This window comes from Porites lutea, chromosome 11 (genome assembly GCF_958299795.1).
Source record: "Porites lutea chromosome 11, jaPorLute2.1, whole genome shotgun sequence".
Classification (NCBI taxonomy): Eukaryota; Metazoa; Cnidaria; class Anthozoa; order Scleractinia; family Poritidae; genus Porites; species Porites lutea.
Genome location: NC_133211.1, coordinates 11,409,056 through 11,426,013, shown reverse-complemented (window position 1 = coordinate 11,426,013; position 16,958 = coordinate 11,409,056). Strand labels below are relative to the sequence as shown.

General features: G+C 38.1%; 1 protein-coding gene across 1 annotated transcript; it reads left to right on the top strand.

Annotated features, from left to right (window-relative positions):
• Positions 1 to 44: 44 nt before the first annotated feature.
• On the top strand, positions 45 to 16,772 carry LOC140953212 (nitric oxide synthase 1-like). The gene is made up of 27 exons (XM_073402712.1): positions 45 to 49; positions 452 to 614; positions 1,610 to 1,843; positions 2,608 to 2,747; positions 2,869 to 2,979; positions 3,354 to 3,417; positions 3,821 to 3,922; positions 4,427 to 4,495; positions 5,652 to 5,735; positions 6,282 to 6,323; positions 6,425 to 6,495; positions 7,226 to 7,370; positions 8,611 to 8,780; positions 9,555 to 9,729; positions 10,057 to 10,201; positions 10,281 to 10,359; positions 10,609 to 10,799; positions 11,124 to 11,257; positions 11,603 to 11,647; positions 11,750 to 11,875; positions 12,312 to 12,396; positions 13,191 to 13,278; positions 13,413 to 13,710; positions 14,100 to 14,225; positions 14,657 to 14,722; positions 15,035 to 15,111; positions 16,076 to 16,772. Exons 1-27 carry the CDS (start codon positions 45 to 47, stop codon positions 16,089 to 16,091), a joined length of 3,051 nt encoding a protein of 1,016 aa, XP_073258813.1. The 3' UTR covers positions 16,092 to 16,772.
• Positions 16,773 to 16,958: the final 186 nt, after the last annotated feature.

Here is a 16,958-nt window from a genome sequence, read left to right as displayed (position 1 = left end):
TTAAGCTTCACTCCCTGTTACTTTTCTTGTTTGCAGGTGTGTGAATGAGGTAATTTGTAAACCAAGAAACCGTTAAAGATAAAAAGACCAAATAAGATTTGTTCAGTATTAATGTAGAATTGAGAAAAGGAGCTCAAAGTACCACGTACTTTTTTTTAAAATGGCAACACCCTAAAAATTAAAGGATTTTAAAAATGTTGAAACTACTGCACACAGCATGACTAATTTAAGCTAATTTAGAGGAAAAATGAAAGAAACAGCCGCTTTATATCCAATTTTAGAAGTTTACCTAAAACCAAACGGCATCATAACGCGTAAATTTCAGTTAGAAAGGCTCTTCCGGTAATCTTTAAATGGGTCTCCTGGATCAGACCTTCAACCATCTCACAATATTTAAAGCATTGACCCTAACAGGGTTTTACTTTCTCCTTGTTTCGTAATTTATTTGCAGTCTTGGTGGCGAGGAACATCAGCAAAGGTTGGCAGAGGTTATAGAGACTATTGAGGAGTGTGGCACCTACGAGATGACAGAAAAGGAACTCCTCTTTGCGGCGAAAACTGCATGGAGAAACACTCCAAGGTGCATTGGACGATTTCAGTGGAACAGTTTAGAGGTGCGGATCTCGACTTCATGTTTCTATCGCGGACCCAAGGAACAAGAAGATCAAAACTGCACTGTAAATCAGAAAGATCTGTTTTAGCCCTAAAAATGCGGCCGTTTCGATGAGTAAAATATTGTCCTATTAGAATTTGGCTGCCTTAAATCAGGGCCAATACAGTGCCATTACCTAGGGCTGATTTGGACCCGCGGGCTGAAATGGGCTTAAGCGTGGGTTGTAGTAGCCTTTTGATTGAGCTGTTTTGGCCTAAATTGTGCTCAAATGGCTCCAGAAGGGGCTGAATCAGACTTTGGCTTGCAGGGCTGAATTGGCACTTTGGGACTGAAACAGATCTTTTTAATTTGCATTGTGTTTTCCTCTCAGTGAGGTTGAAGACACATCGTGTCAATTTTGATTGTCACCCTGACCGCCTTCACTCTCATTTCACGAAATCGCTATTAAAAGAGTTGTTATCCCGAGCAATAGGTTTTTCAAACAGGCTTGGTTTTCTGACTGTGCGCTGCATCTTACATCACAAACATCAGTTTACGTCTCCCTTAAATATATGGCGCTTAAAAAAGTTTTTTAAAAATGTACTTTTATGTTTTATGTACTGTTGTCATTGTCATTGTTAGCGCCCCGTCACCTTTGTTGTCACTTCCGCACATCATACTGCTATTATCGTTCTGATAATAGTTCTTATCATCTTCATCATCGTTATCATTATCATCGTCATCATCATTATCAATAATGATGGTTATTAGCATCTTCGTGGATGTCATTTTCTCGATCATCACAATCACAGTCGTTATTATTAGAGACACCTTCCTCAACAAAAATTAATTAGCTATGAAATATATATTTACATAAATCTATTATCAAAATAACAGCAGAAATTTGTGATTTATCTTATACACATGGTCATATGATGACTTTTTGTCTGTGAATACATTCAGCTTGGCATCTCTAGGGCATATAGTTTTGATCTCTGCTATTTTCGCTATTCCTAGCTAATTGATGCACGTCACATAACGACCACCCAAGAAATGTTTGAATATCTTAAGAAACATTTGGTATACTCTTCAAATGGCGGAAACATACTGCCTCTGATAACAGTCTTTCCACAAAGGAAGGAATTAAACAAAGACTTCCGAATTTGGAACAGTATTATGCTGTGCTGGGCTGGATACAGGCAGCCTGACGGGACAGTGATTGGCGATCCTGCGAATGCTGATTTTACTGAGGTATCTCATAGACGCATTGAATAGGCTGAAGAGGTTAAATAGGGAAACGTTTTTTTATCAATAGTTATCAATGCAAAGACGTCGATTGTCGATTGTCTGAAAGATCCTTGGCGATTCCCCTTAGTCATTAATTGCTTCATTTTTTATGGATTTATGGCCCTAAATCAACAATCACTTCATGGAATGATAAATAAATAAATCGCCAGTAACCTGTTCGAAGGTTTTTGTTGTATAAAATCTTAAAGCAGTATAATAACTTTCTGTATTGGTGTAAGCGGCAGATCTGTCCTTGTCAATGGCCGAGTCCGGCTTTCTAAGGCGAAAACGCAATCGAAAATCCTCCTTATTGTATTCCTCCAAAGAGTTACATCTGTCCGTTAAAGGTGCCAAATTTGTCAAACATGTATATTACGTCAATTTTGCGTAGTCTCTTAACCGTCTGTAGCGTAGTTTATTCCTTCCATCCATTTCAAAATGGATGAGCATGAAAAAACTCTTAAACAACGTTTAAACCTACCTGTGGGCAGGTCTAACTTACCATAATTGTTCCAGTAGTCGGTGTTTAGAAACGACCTAAACAAGGTTTAGGAAGAACATAAATAATTGTTATTCATCGTTTAAAAAACATGGGTTAGAAGACGACTTTCATAAACGCTGTTTAAACTTGGAATAAATAATCGGCCCTACGTCTCAAAACTTTGTTTCAAAATATGTAAAGAGAGTAAGAATAGTTAATAATATGTCCTTTTTCCTTAATCACTCAGTTTTGTCAGTCTCTTGGTTGGAAAGGAAAAGGGGGCAGATTTGACATTCTGCCCTTGGTACTACAAGCTAATGGTGGACCCCCTGAGCTTTTTGAAATCCCGGAAGACATTGTTCTTCAAGTGAAGATTAAACACCCAAAGTAAGTTGTATCTCAATACAGCAAGGACTATTTCAAGCTTATATTGTCTATAACCGACCGGTTTAAGATTTGTGTCCACGGAACGATTGCCAAATATGCCACCATCATTTTTCCTGGCCAGATTTCCTTGGTTTGAAGAACTGGGCTTAAAGTGGTTCACTGTTCCAGTTCAGACTGGATTGCTGCTGGACGCAGGAGGCCTGGAATTCACAGCGGCGCCATCAAGCGCATGGTAACATCTCTTTTGTTTGTTTATGTTTTTACTGTGTCATATGTTCGATTTTAGTATAGCCTGTGTTCAGTCACCCCGTCTCCCCAGAAAAAATCGGAGAAGGGATACCGCAAGTACCGCATAGGGTCATAAATTCATCATAACCAACGACAATCTTAAGCATTTGATTCAAACCCTTTCTTTAAGGGTGTTAGAATAGATCATTGTTGATATTAAACAGTCAAGTTTTTAGCATTCCAGTGTTAGGAATCAGGCATAATTCGTGTATGTCATCCTACTTTCACTGCCTTTCTAATACCATCTTAACAGCGAACGTTTATCACTGGGAACAACATGGCCGTCATTAGTATAAATATGTTGCTGATATGTTTCAGGTATTTGTTGACAGAGATTGGAGCCCGTGATTTAGGAGACCCACATCGATTCAACATGTTGGAAGTAAGGCATGATATCTTAATAAACCTGGCTCGATCGATCGGCTTCAAAGAGGAAATAATTTATATAGTCGATATCGCGTACAGTAACTATATACTCTTTTGACAAGAATAGAATATTGTTAAATAAGAGCTACTAACAGTAAAACGCTCGAGTCTCGGTCTTAAATTCTAAAACCAGGGTCTCACAGTCTCGCAAAGTCTCGAATTTACCATACCCGTAATATATATTTAATAAAGGTTAATGAATTGGATTTTAACAAGTTTCAGACAGATTTCTTGAACTGATTGCTCAGGAATAAGCTAACCATTGCCAGCGCTTAAAGAAATTCTGTTTAGTTTATAACTTGGCTGAGTATGACTTTTTTCTACGTCATGAGTTTAAATTGTCCTAGCGGTTGTTCTAGGTTGTGGCTAAAAAGATGGGTTTAGATACTTCAAGAAACACCTCATTGTGGAAGGATTATGCAATGGTGGAACTCAACTATGCCGTCTTGCACAGTTTCCAGGTTGGTCCGAATAATGTCTATGGCCGGCACTAGCACCCAATACCACCCCCTATAAACAGGGTACAACCCACGGAATACTGCCTGAAGATATATGGCCTGAGTATCTTTCCTCTTTCCCCCCAGAAACGCCTGATACTCACGCTAGAAGATATACAATGCAGACTAAAAATCTATCCATTCGGCCTCATGGGCTATTGACTGAGGAATAATTGTTTTAGTAAAATCCAACTAGTTGGTCAAAAATATCGAGACAAAACAACTTTAGCTAGCAAAACGCGATTCAGCCGCCATTGTTTTGGTTTTCAAAGCCGGCACTTCTCGCTACTATTAGGTTATAACATATGGCCTAGTAGTAGTTCAGCCAGTCAGAAAGCAGCATTGATAATAGACTACTAGTTGAATTTTACTAAAATAAGATGTGATGTGATTGAAATCATGGTTAGGTGGTCTTGGTCTGACCTAATGATTAAAGATATTATCTTTAAATCAATTTTGGTTTTTCAGGAGGCAGGAGTTACTACCACTGATCATCACTCTGCCACTGAGTCATTCATGAAACACATGAAAAAAGAGGTTTGGAACACAACAATTATTTCCTTACTTAGAATAAAGTAATCTTTTCGCTTTGTGGTGTCATGCAGCCATTTACGAAGGTTGCGATGTTTCGGGTGTTTAGATACTGCTGTTTGACATTAGGGTACCTTTACGCTAGTAAAGAAAACTGAAAGATAGGAAAACTCGTCTGGGATGTGAACGTATATAATTTTTTTTAATGTCGTCATCTACCCAACTCTATGAATGCTCCTGGGATTAAAGCACAAGATACTTAATCGCTTCCTTGCGATGAATCAGAAAGTGTAAAAGGCATGGCAAATGGTTCAAGTCACCTTCTCAAACTCATTAATAATTCATAAAGAAAGTACAAAGGAAATTAATGTTTAATGAGTGTTTGGAAAGCAGATGAAAAACTGCTCATTTTTGCATCCTTAATTTCTCCTTCTAAAATCATTTTTTTGAGAAGTAATATCAAGCATTCGACACAGTGTTTCATAACCAGATGAAACGCCTCGAAGTTCCTCAAAAATACTCCGCTGCGCGTTGTATTTTCAACTCTCTCCTCAGCTAGTGTTTCATCTGGTGATGAAACACTGCGTCTCAGGCTTAACATATAGAACGTTTTCAATCACGTGGCCAGCATCTATGCAAATATATGGAAACAAAAGAAAGAATTTACGTAAGAAAAGGGTTCAACTCCCACAGGACTGGTGTGGAACACCAACATGGCCGCCGTTTTATTGTTTTGGAACACCAATATGGCCGCCGTGACGTCATGTGAAAACGCTCTATTGCTTCATCCCTGGGAAAACTTTTACGCGGCTACCCTAAGGGTATTATGTGAAATTCAGAGTGGTTGTACCGCTAAAATCTTGCAAATCTAAGCCTATACCAGACCATGTTTAACGCAACTCATGACAAGGTACCAAAAATCCCTGTCCTACCAAACCAGAAACTCCAGTTCGTCATACCAGTCATCAATTTCCCATGAATGATATTCCAGACCAAAATTTACACCATTACCACACCTTATGCCGGGCTATAATATAACTGCTAGAAAGCCCTTCCCCTCACAGCGGCACATACCATTATAGTTCATACATGGCAGTAAATCCGCCGCTATCGGATACCATACCAAATGTGATCCTCGGAATATTTTTTTCATCTTCCATAGATGAAGGTTCGAGGTGGCTGTCCATCAGATTGGGTGTGGATAGTTCCTCCAATGTCGGGTAGTGCCACGCCTGTATTTCACCAGGTGCGTTAATAGATAGCTTCAGGATCTTAACCAGAGACAAAGCAAGATGTGCGCACGTAAAAGACATTGATTCTTTTAAGAGGGGGTTAAAGGTATGTTCGCCCAAAAATTTGAAAATCCAAGAGTCTTGAAACCCTTTTTTGGCATTTTCAAGAATAGTCACTTTAAAAAATCCAACCTAGTTTGCCTCATGCCAGCTACGCCCCTGATTTCTCAGCCTTTTGGATAATCAAAAATTAGAAAGGAAAAGAGAAATTTGTACTAAAAATCTCTCAAACTGAAGGCTTAGGTAAACTGAATTTATTATCGCATGTACGATTTGCGATAAGGGGGACCTAAAGATTCAACATTATTGGTGTCGATTTTTGTGCACTAACGTGGTTAAGTTTATTTTACTATACGGGTAGCAAATTTTGTTTTACCCTGATGAATCTTAATGCCGTAAATGGTGGACTACATGTACTTTGTAACGGTTTTTCATAATGTTGCAAAAGTATACAGCACTGATTTCAGTATAGGACTAACTTAATTTTGTTCTGAACCTAGGAAATGTTGAACTACACTTTGAAGCCAAATTTCGAATACCAGGTAATCCATATGTACTTTTTTCATATTGGGTGTGTTCCTAAAGAAAGTATTATCATTTCCGCTACGTACAGTACATTGATTGCTTTTCCGTCTCCAAACAGCCCTCTCTTTGGGAAAGTTACGGTTTGACTGAAGAATCCAGCAAAAAGCTGTCTTTCAGGACTGTGGCCAAGTAAGTGTATTTTACAACGAACAAAACAATTCCGTTCCCGCTTAAATATAAACAAAGAAATCTTTATATCTTTTCGTAATATCAAAATATATACCCATTGAAATTTCTCGGAAAATTAAATGTTTAAACAAAGTTGCATGAGCTCTTAAAATAGCTGAAAGATGCAAGTGATGAAAAACACGTTTAAGATTATTTACTGAAAACGAAAAAAAAATTGCAGCAAGATAAGGTTTGTATTGTGGTCTGGAATTGTCTTCTTTTCGTATTAACTTGTTATCCTTATACCTCGGAGAAGGCAGGAACCCTTAACCCAGAGTGAGCGACTCCGTTATACACATGCAACCGTGTTTTTACAGACAAATTAATTTTTAGATCAATTTCCCTGCGAATTTTGATCATTTTATAATAAGTATTGCAAATCTTTCGCGAAAAATCGGAGACAAGAAAATAATATATCTGATGTTTTGATAGCATTTAATTTTCTCTTTGTCGTTATAGTACAATAGATGTGCACGCATACGGAACGGAGCTTCCATTTTTGCGAGAAGATACTCGAAAATGATGCTAAAAATAAACTGATCTGTGAAAACACCGTTGCATAGGCTAAGTGTTGGATTTGCCCTCTCCGGGTTATTGGCTCCTTGAGAAGGGTTGTATTACAATCCTGCTGTCTCTATTTGAAGAGGTGTAGGTCGCCGGACCAAAAGTTCATGTTTTGATCTTTCTACAGAGCTGTTCTTTTAGCTGTTTTTCTCATGAGAAAGGTTCTGCGTAAGCGTCACAAGGCTACCATTCTGTTTGCCACAGAGACCGGCAGAGCGGAAGACTGCGCTCGGAATTTGGCGAAGATAATGTCGCATGCTTTCGACGTAAAGGTTTGTTCGTGAGAAACATGTAGATCTTACTGATTCTTATAAAACTTGACAATAAATAATCATTAAAAGGTAGCATTCATTGCTTGACTCAAGGATTCACATTTTAAGACTGGGATTAGTTGCAAAATCTTAATGTCAGACTGAAAAGCTTGCGCTACCTGTCAAACTCTTTATTTAAACCCCACAAACTTTACCAGTTGCGTCTTAGGTTAGCTTTTATTCGACTGGCCCCTTTGGACAGTTTTAGGGGATCCGGAATTTTGGCGAAGAGTTATGCCAAGAGTCTCGGTTACGGCCGCACTACGGCGATGATGATGATAATGATGATGATATTTACCACTAATTGTAAGGTATAGTGGGAAAACAGCAAGAGAACAAACCGAAACTAGCTTTGATTTGAAAAGAAACATTTGCCTACCATGATCCAAAAAATCTGGACTGAAAACGTCATAAAAAAGTATATACGCAATCATAGGTTTTTTTTGTTCGGAGAAACGGTACTAGTATTCTTTCAAAACTTTTCATCACAAGGAATCACAGGGCTTCTTTTTTGTGTCCCGCCTTCGTTTTTTCCTCCCTCCTCTCTCTGCCTACTTCCCCAAGTGCTTGCCTATCTTCCTTTTTCTCCTTTTTTGAAGATCTCTCTTTTTCTAGTACCCTCTTTCTTTTACCCCCTCTCTCCCGTTCACCACTAAATCATGCTTATAATATTCTCTCTTATCCTAGTGAAACGACTGTCCTTTTTATTGCTGGTTTGCACATGAGGCTACGGTGTCTGCATTCTTGGTTTGCAATCACGTGACAAGGCGGCCATTTTAGGGGTCATTACAATAAAATTTTTTCTGTAAAAATTTACATGAAGTAGAGTTTAGTTCTCAGAGGAGAGAAATTCTTCTGTTTTTGACCACCAACGTGACCGCCGTAACATTACGTGCAAACCAGCTATTAATGGTGAAGAACACAGGCATAATAATAATAATAATAGTAATAATAATAATAATAATAATAATAATAATAATAATAACGGTTTAATATCAGTACATCCATGGTATGGCTCTTCATTTCTCTCCTTGAAACTGCATTCCATTTTCATGTAAATTTTTTGCGAAAAAATTCTGTTGTATTGGCCACCAACATGGCAGCTTTGTCATGTGGTTGCAAACCAAGAATAAAATAGAATTCCACTTTTACTATATAACAGAATTTACTTATCAAATAAAAGATGTTCACTTTATGGCAGGTTTTTTGCATGAATCAATATGAACATGGGCATCTCGATAAGGAACATCTCTTGCTTGTGGTGACCAGTACTTATGGTAACGGAGAATCGCCGGAGAATGGGACGAGCTTTGCCAGTTATCTTGAAAGTATGAGAAACAACGATAAAAAAACATCTTTGACAAATCTTAAGTAAGTACAGCTCATCAAAACAATTTTAACCTTCCTGGTGATTTCAAATCAATTTTCACAGCTTTTGTTTGTTTAGCTTATAAGTTACGTTTATGTTCCTTAAGCCCCGTGCAAACGGACGCAACATTGTTGGCCAACAACTCCCAACATTGTTGGATGTTACATGTTGCGTCCGTTTGCACACCCTGTTGCATGTTGTTGGATGTTGTTGCTTGTTGTTGCGCAAAGTTTGAAACCGGTCAAACTTTTCTTCCAACGACTCCCAACATTTCTTTTGTTCCGTGATCGCCGAAGCGTGGCGCAACAATGTTGGATCTGTTTCCACAGCTCTTCCAACATTGTTGGGGCCACGCACGCTCGTTACGCATGGTTTACAAAGACTTATGGGTTGTATCCTTCCCACGATGCACTGCAGGTCCCAACATTGATGGGAGTTGTCGCATCTGTTTGCAGACCACTGCCAATACGTACACAACAACTCCCAACATTATTGGCGCAACAATGTTGAGAGTTGTTGCGTCAGTTTGCACGCAGCCTTAGATAATTTTCAAATAGAAATGTGCTTTTTAGAAACTACAAAGAGGATTTGTCGCATGCAAAAAAAAAAACAAAGTCACAAGTTCTTTTTAAACAACTCAACATAATAAACCTTAAATAGAATAACAAGAAAATGTCACTGGAAAGCTTCCCCTTAAATAAAAACCGTAAAGTAAGGTCGAAACCTACCCCAAAACTGGGATGGATGATCTAAAGGAACGTTATTTTCTTTCATAGGTATTCAGTATTTGGACTTGGATCCAGGCTGTACATTGATTTCTGCGCCTTTGGTCACTATGTGGATGATCATCTGAGAGAGCTTGGGGCCCAGACAATTTTGCCGATGGGGGAAGGGGACGAATTGAGTGGTCAAGATGAATCTTTCAGGGGGTGGGCCAAGGACGTTTTTAAGGTAACAGTGTTAAACAGTGTCAACACACACATAGATACGTCAGCACAAGAGAATAAATCACGTTCTACCGATAAAACACAAGGTGCAGCGTGTTTCGAATCAAAGGAGTTTTTGCCTCCTTGGAAAATACTTTTAAACAAACTAATCTATTCCATAAGGAACCAATACTTAATAGGCTGTAGCTCACATGTCGAAGGTTTCGATTTGAAGATTGCTGGGTCTTTACTTTATCCCGATATACAATAATAAATGAGGCCAGGGTTAAACGATTTGATGAAAAACATCCACCTTTAATACTTGTCTAATGAGAAATGCTGTCAATTTCAGGCCGCATGTGATTCTTTTGGTCTGACCAATGAAGCCACAAGTAAAGTCGTCAATGTTTCACTGAAAAACATGGCTACCGACTGGTTTCCAGGCCTCTACCGCTGGGTGAAATACCGAATAACACAAGAGGGGGACTTGTGCTCTAGTAAGTCGCTTTTAGGATGTAGATTTTGTTTTAGAATCAAAATTGTCAACTGGTCCCTGTATACTTTATATTTGTTTAGGTCTCTCCAGTATTTACAGCAAAACTGTCTGTCCTGCAAAGGTCATTTCGGTGACTGAGCTACAATCGAGAGAATCAAGGTATTGTTTTTGTACATCTACAGTTAAAGATTGTCTTAATTAAGATTCAAACAGACCTCTAATAAAAACTCGAAGAAACAATCTTAGAGAGTGCCTTCGTAAAAATAAAAATCGGCTGACCATGATCGTGCTGCCTTAACGTATTTTGAAGTATCGTGCTTACAATTTCACATCGCAGGAAGCGTTTAACTCCCTCACTGAGACAATCTTCAGCTGACAGCATTTTATTTCGTACTTTCTTTTCCTCAGTCGTTCGACAATTTTAGTATCCATGGATATCCGTGAAAAGGGGAAACAACTGACCTTTGAACCTGGCGATCACGTGGCTATATTTCCTGCTAACAGAGCCAGTTTATTGCAGGACTTAGTGGACTTGACGCATGACAAACCGGATCCAAACTGGCCAATCAGGATTGAAGTCGCGCGAGAGGACCCAAGTAAGCCATAAGCACCGTCATTTGGACGTTACTACTAATAAGATCCCTAAGTGAAAATCAGTGATACTTAATAAGGAGCCCTCAAAAAAATCTTCTACTGTCACTATAAATTGATTTTCACCATCTTTGTCTAATAATATAAACCTTGGAAATGGAAAACTAGAAGATGAAATTAGTTTTTATCTCTCTGGATTCAGGTTCTTACTAATCAAGTGAAAATCTAGAAAAAGTAAAGTGGAACTCTTACTGAAGGATATTGAGCGTCAGTGGCCTTAAGAGCGGAATTTTTTCAATAATTTTATTTAAGAATTATCTGTTGTTTAACCTAACCAGGCGGATCAAGAGTGTGGGAACAGTTCCATCGTTTCTCTGTGGGGTGTACTTTACGAGAAGCGTTGTCAAGATACCTCGATATCACAAGTGTTCCAACACCGCAGATGCTAAGCTACTTAGCAAAGCTGGTACGTTAATCTAACATGCTTGGAACTGATATATAATCTACATGAAATCAGGTCACGCTGTTAAAGTTTGTACAATATATAGTGTCCACATTTCTTAGCACTGCAATTCTTCCGTAGGTCTCTTATACATGTAAACCAGGCTAACAAAATACCATTGGACGTTTACCTAACATTTCGAGATGGGTGTTTCCTGGTACAGTTTTTTTTTTAAATTTTGCCAATAATTTGCATAACGTGCGAAATATCTGCTATGTTTTTTGTCATTAGTTCCGAGTTATTTTAACTAACTCTATACAATCTCAAGAACAATGTCGTCGTTGTTTTTGTTTTTTGACACTATCGTAGGCAGCAAGCCCATTGCAGAAGACAAAGCTTGAAACGTTGAGTAAGGTAATCAGTTTTGAAATGGTCTTACTTTAACAAGTGTAGAGGTAGTCAGGCTGTCCCATACTTGAGAGAAATAATAATATTTTCTGACATGTTTTAATGCAGGGTGGATCTGAGTATGAAGACTGGGCTCTAAAGAAGGAGTGCAACATTGTGGAGACTCTGAAAGAGTTTTCTTCCGTGCGAGCGACCGCTGACTTGTTACTAACACAGCTTCCGGCTATGCAACCGGTAAGACACTGGCCATAAAACATAGCGTGATTTATGATATTTTTAATAAAAATAACAAATAGTACATCCTCTCAGTGGTTGATCGTCTAGCTCTAACCCAAACGATTTTAAATCTTTAATTTTTTGAAAAGACTGTAATACTCAGAGAAACGTTTCGAAGCAAGGACAAGAACAAACAGCAAACTCAACCCAAATATGGCACGCCCACGAGGTTCAAACGTGGGGCAAATTGGAGGTTTATGAATTCTACGAAACGTATGCGTGACAATTACTTAAATCTATATTTGCCATTTAGTTTGTTTTTTAAAACAAAAATGAACATAAGTGTAATTATTCGGAGGTGAATTTAGCAGATTTTGCGAAATGAATATAAACAGGAATGATAAAGTCAGTAACAGTCTCCTTCTTACAAAATGTACAATACTTATTTTTACAGAGATTCTTCTCAATATCGTCTTCTCCTGACGTTTATGCAAACGAAATTCACGTAACAGCAGTAGTGGTTGAATATTATAAGAGAGGTAAGTGGCAAAAAGCTACAGCACAAGGCATAAAATTTATTTATTTAAAAATAAAGTTTGAAAGCAATTTTTAAAAGAAATTAACTTAATCTGTGTCACAGACTGAAAAAAACATCTTTCTTAATCTACTTGTGTTTTTAAACTTTATTTATGTGTTTAACCTCACCTTATTCAGTCTGCTGAATAAAATGATTTAGGGCCATTTTTACAGCTATAGTCTTCACCTAAGGAAAGAGGGGAAAAGATTATATTCACATGTACAACTCTTTGTATTGCCAATTTGTAAAACTTGTTTATTCTCCTAAGCGTTTCGTCTAACTAACGTAGCCTTCTTCAGAGAAATTTTTCTAGAAATGTTGCTGCATCGTGCCGTAGAAAATTTCGCTCAGAAACTGACATTTTCACGAGCATCTAAGTCAAGTCCTTAATTAAGACGCGTGACGTTTTCGTTCCTTCCTTTCAGACAGAAGAGTAAGGCGAACAGTGTACCAAAATTGCGGCAAATTTGAACGCTTTCAAAAATTCGTAAATAAAGCGCAACATTTTTTCGAAGAAGTTCTTGTTGTAATGTGTTCTTTCAGATAAGAAAATAAAAAAAATGGGTTATTGGCTTTTTAACTTAACGCTTTAGTGCCTGCGGTATGAAATCTTTTTCCTACTCCATGTAACGAAAATAGAGCCTGATTTTCAGTTAATTCTATGTCAGAATATCATTTTGTCTTGAAAATATTTTAATCAAATTCAAATATGCAGAGGTTCCTCCGTACTTACTCTCACTGTATTGTTTTTTACAGGAGGTCAAGGACCACTTCATCAAGGTGTGTGCTCCAAGTGGCTTCAGGAGTTAAAACCTGGAGACATGGTTCCCTGTTACATTAGACGGTAAGCTTTTTACTCTGCATAAGGTCGGTTATCCTGTGACTCTTGAGCCGAAAAGAATTTTTCAAGCGTTCGAGTATGTTCTAGGGTTTTCATGTGTCTTAAGTGAGGTATTATTTCCCTCTTGCCTTCTTTAGTGCCCAGTCCTTCCACCTTCCATCGGATGGCTCGGTGCCAGTTATCCTGGTAGGGAATGGGACGGGTATCGCACCTTTCCGTGCATTCTGGCAACAGAGAATGTTTGATATGAACAACAAATGTCCACCTGAGTCAGCAATAATAGGTCAAAGACAGTGGGGAGAAATGCGACTGTTCTTCTGCTGCAGAAATCCGCGACACGACGATATTTATCGCACTGAAACTGAAGAGGCAGTGGGAAGAAAAGTTATTACAGAATTAAGAACGGCGTACTCGAGAGAGGATCAGAGGCCTAAGGTACGGCGGGTATCAGGAGAGCGGAAGTGAAAACTAAACGTATAATAATAATAATAATAATAATAATAGCAATAATAATAACAATGACAATAACTACGAAAATGACAAAAAAAGTGCCGTTAGACACTAATACCAACATCTTTTTCTAACAGAAATACAGACTCTGGGTGAGTTTAGCTGTAGAAGTTGTTAAAGATATCATACCATTTTCGTTATTTAAATCTCACGAAGCCCGTTTGTTTTTGTCCAATGAACAAACCCCATGAAGGTGAATAATGACGCAGTTTCTCTCAGAAACAACCACAGTACCCTTCTTTCATTTTCCGCTCATTCCTGTTGTTCTTTAAAGCACGACTCAGTAAATTTGATAAGGAAAGCTTTTTTTGCAGAGATACGTTCAAGATCTTCTAAGGGAAGATCACTCTATTATTTGTGACCTGATACTCCACAGTAAAGCGCATTTGTATGTGTGCGGATCTGCTGCTATGGCCGAAGATGTCAAAAAAACATTACAGGTACTGATTTGAGAAATAACTGTAAGGTATGAACAGTTATACGAAAAAAGCTATCTAATGCCCCACCTGCATTCTCTACCAAGCTTAAACGCGTTTGAAAGTTGTTTTGTTTCGATTTAGTTTAACACAGTTTAGAATTGTTTCCCCTCAAAAAAGCTGCTTGCTGACCTATAAGTTGATTTCAGATTTAGTGCTAATTACTTAACATTGTGAAGTCCATTTAAATCCTGTTTAAAAGCCTGTTTTCAGTTTTTTGCGTCTGTTTTGAATTCTTTCAAACCTGGTTTAATCAAACTGGTTAAGTCGGTGTGAATGGGGTGTCAGAGTTGGCCAGTTGTTTAGTACTTACAAGTTAGTTTTTTAATCATTTATTAATCCATCAATTTAATTATATTAATGTATCACTTCTACTTTCTCCTCTCCTTAAACAGAGTTTAATTGCTGATCGTCTAAATCTCTCTTCCGAGGAAGCGTTAAAATTCATCTGCAATCTGAAGGTAACTAAGATTCCCCAAAGTCAAAGATGAATCAGATGAATTTGGCCATTTGTGTCTGTGAAGACATTGTGAAGATGGTCTGTTTAGTAAGGTTCCGGGTGTATCTCGGTAGCCACGGTGAAAAAAGCGAACAAACAGAAACAAGAGAGCGTCCATTTGGGTCTTCTCACGACGTCACGAATTCCAAGCTTATTTTCTACTGCGTCTCTCGGTGCCCGAGTACAAGAAAAAACTAGATGGGAAGTAAATGCCAGTCCCAACCACCAGAAATCTAATTCTTAGTTTATCTTTCTCTTTTTCTCTTTACTTCAGTCTTCAAGCCAATATCACGAGGATGTATTTAGTGTCGCTCAACGAAATAAAGAAACAAGACAAACAAGCGGAGACAGGTACAAATTATTTCAGTTGTGCTTGTGGAGGTTAATCTCTTGGCGAGTTGAACGTCTGAAAGTGGATGGTTTGGGATCCATCTCTGTCATTATATTATCTCCTAACATGAAAAAGTTTGCTTTACATTGGTTCTTTAGTCTCATCGGTGAGGCGTACAGATGGTTACTAGGTACACAATTGGTGCACAATGCATGGAATAAGGCTTTTTGTAAATACGCAGCTAGTTGGATCGGTGATTCGTCTATAAGGACTTGGGACAAACTTCTGATTAAAATCGGTTAAAAGTGGCTTAAATTGGTTCAGTATTATAATTATTGATTTTTAATTTCCTATAGATTATTTAGACTATCATTTTGTATTATCGTAAAGGGGCAAGGCACAACAATTTTTTTGAAACTCTCAAGATACATATTTCTCATGATTTCTAGGCAAGAAACTTGACTTCGTTCAAGACTTGTTGATCGTTTCCTTTTTTCCGTCTCACGACCCTTATGACTAAGTGAGTAGTGTACCATAAGGAGATATTAGATTGTTGGTCACTCTCTGGGATAAGGGATTAAAGGTTTACAAATGTTGGTTGTTTGAGGCCCATTCATAGTGTTCCCTTCCTTAGATAAGAAGTTTGCTCTGATTACCGGCGATGCATATTGCGAAAGCTCAGAGATTTATAGTTAGCTTCCCATGCAGTGTACTTTGACTCGTTACGGCTTTTTTTTTCATAAATATCCCCTAATGAAGCTTGAAAATGAGGTACGAATGGTCCTTCCAGATAAAAATGAGAGGAACACCAATTAACCCTCTCAGTTTTGACCAGGGATACTGTAAGAGCATAAGTTAGAATCGTCACTGTCATATTTTCTATTGCGGATATCTCAGCAAAAGTAAAGAGAATAAAGGCTTGCATTTAAATTTATCATATGAGTCAATGTTAACCTATTTTCGTTTTTTTTTTTTTGTTCTCAGAAAACAAGTGAACTGAAGATCTACTATAAGTCTGAAATTTTACCTTAGTGCCAGTCGGCGAAATTCGTGATGTCTATTTCACTTTGATATTTCCTCGTTTCTTCTCTTGCGGCCTGGTTGAAGGTTTTTCTTTTATCTTCGAAAAATTGGAGTTAAACTCAATGGGCATATGATTAGCTATGGATTCACTTTATCGTGTCCTTCTCAATTTATTTCTCTCATTGTCAGTTCTATGAAATGAGTAGAAAATAGAAACACAAATAAAGTACAAATGATGTAACTTCAGCCTGGAAACTGATCCTAACGCCTAACTATCCTAAAGTGTTGTCTCACAACTTACAACTTAAACTCATTGTGATCATTGTGATTGGTTGACCTGCTTTGGGTTCTTATGAACTTACTTCGGGAACTGTCATAGAAAATTTCTTTTGTTCTTTTTGACGTATCCATGGAAATTTGCTAGAGGCAATTTCATCTTGGGGAAGTTGGTCTCCGTGACAAAAAAAGGGTGTCTCCCGGGCGTGGATTTTACGCAAAGGTAAAATGGTTAGTTTGACTGTAGCTTATACTTTCGGGTAAGCCTAAAGGCAGAAATGACCTGAATGAGGACAAAATTCAACTACAATACAACATTTAATGTGAATTTAAAGAAGCTGTAAACTCTTTGGACAGTTGACTTTGAGCTTTAAGAAATAAAGAGGAGCGAACTCAGAGGTGTGGGGTGAGGTATAGGTATTCTGGGAACAAAACCTATCTTGAACCCTAGCTCTATCTGTGACTTCATCACCCATCGCTCTGTTTTGTTCCATTTTTCATATTCCCCGGTTTCCCTTGTTCGTTCCTCGTTCCCTCGCAGTTTAGTAACATCTTACTGCGGAAGAGG

Excerpts from the sequence above, each read along its gene's own strand:
- LOC140953212 (XM_073402712.1), top strand. Across the intron at positions 10,360-10,608 it reads CTACAATCGAGAGAATCAAG|TCGTTCGACAATTTTAGTAT; the intron begins GTATTGTTTTTG and ends TCTTTTCCTCAG. Across the intron at positions 12,397-13,190 it reads GGTTGAATATTATAAGAGAG|GAGGTCAAGGACCACTTCAT; the intron begins GTAAGTGGCAAA and ends TGTTTTTTACAG.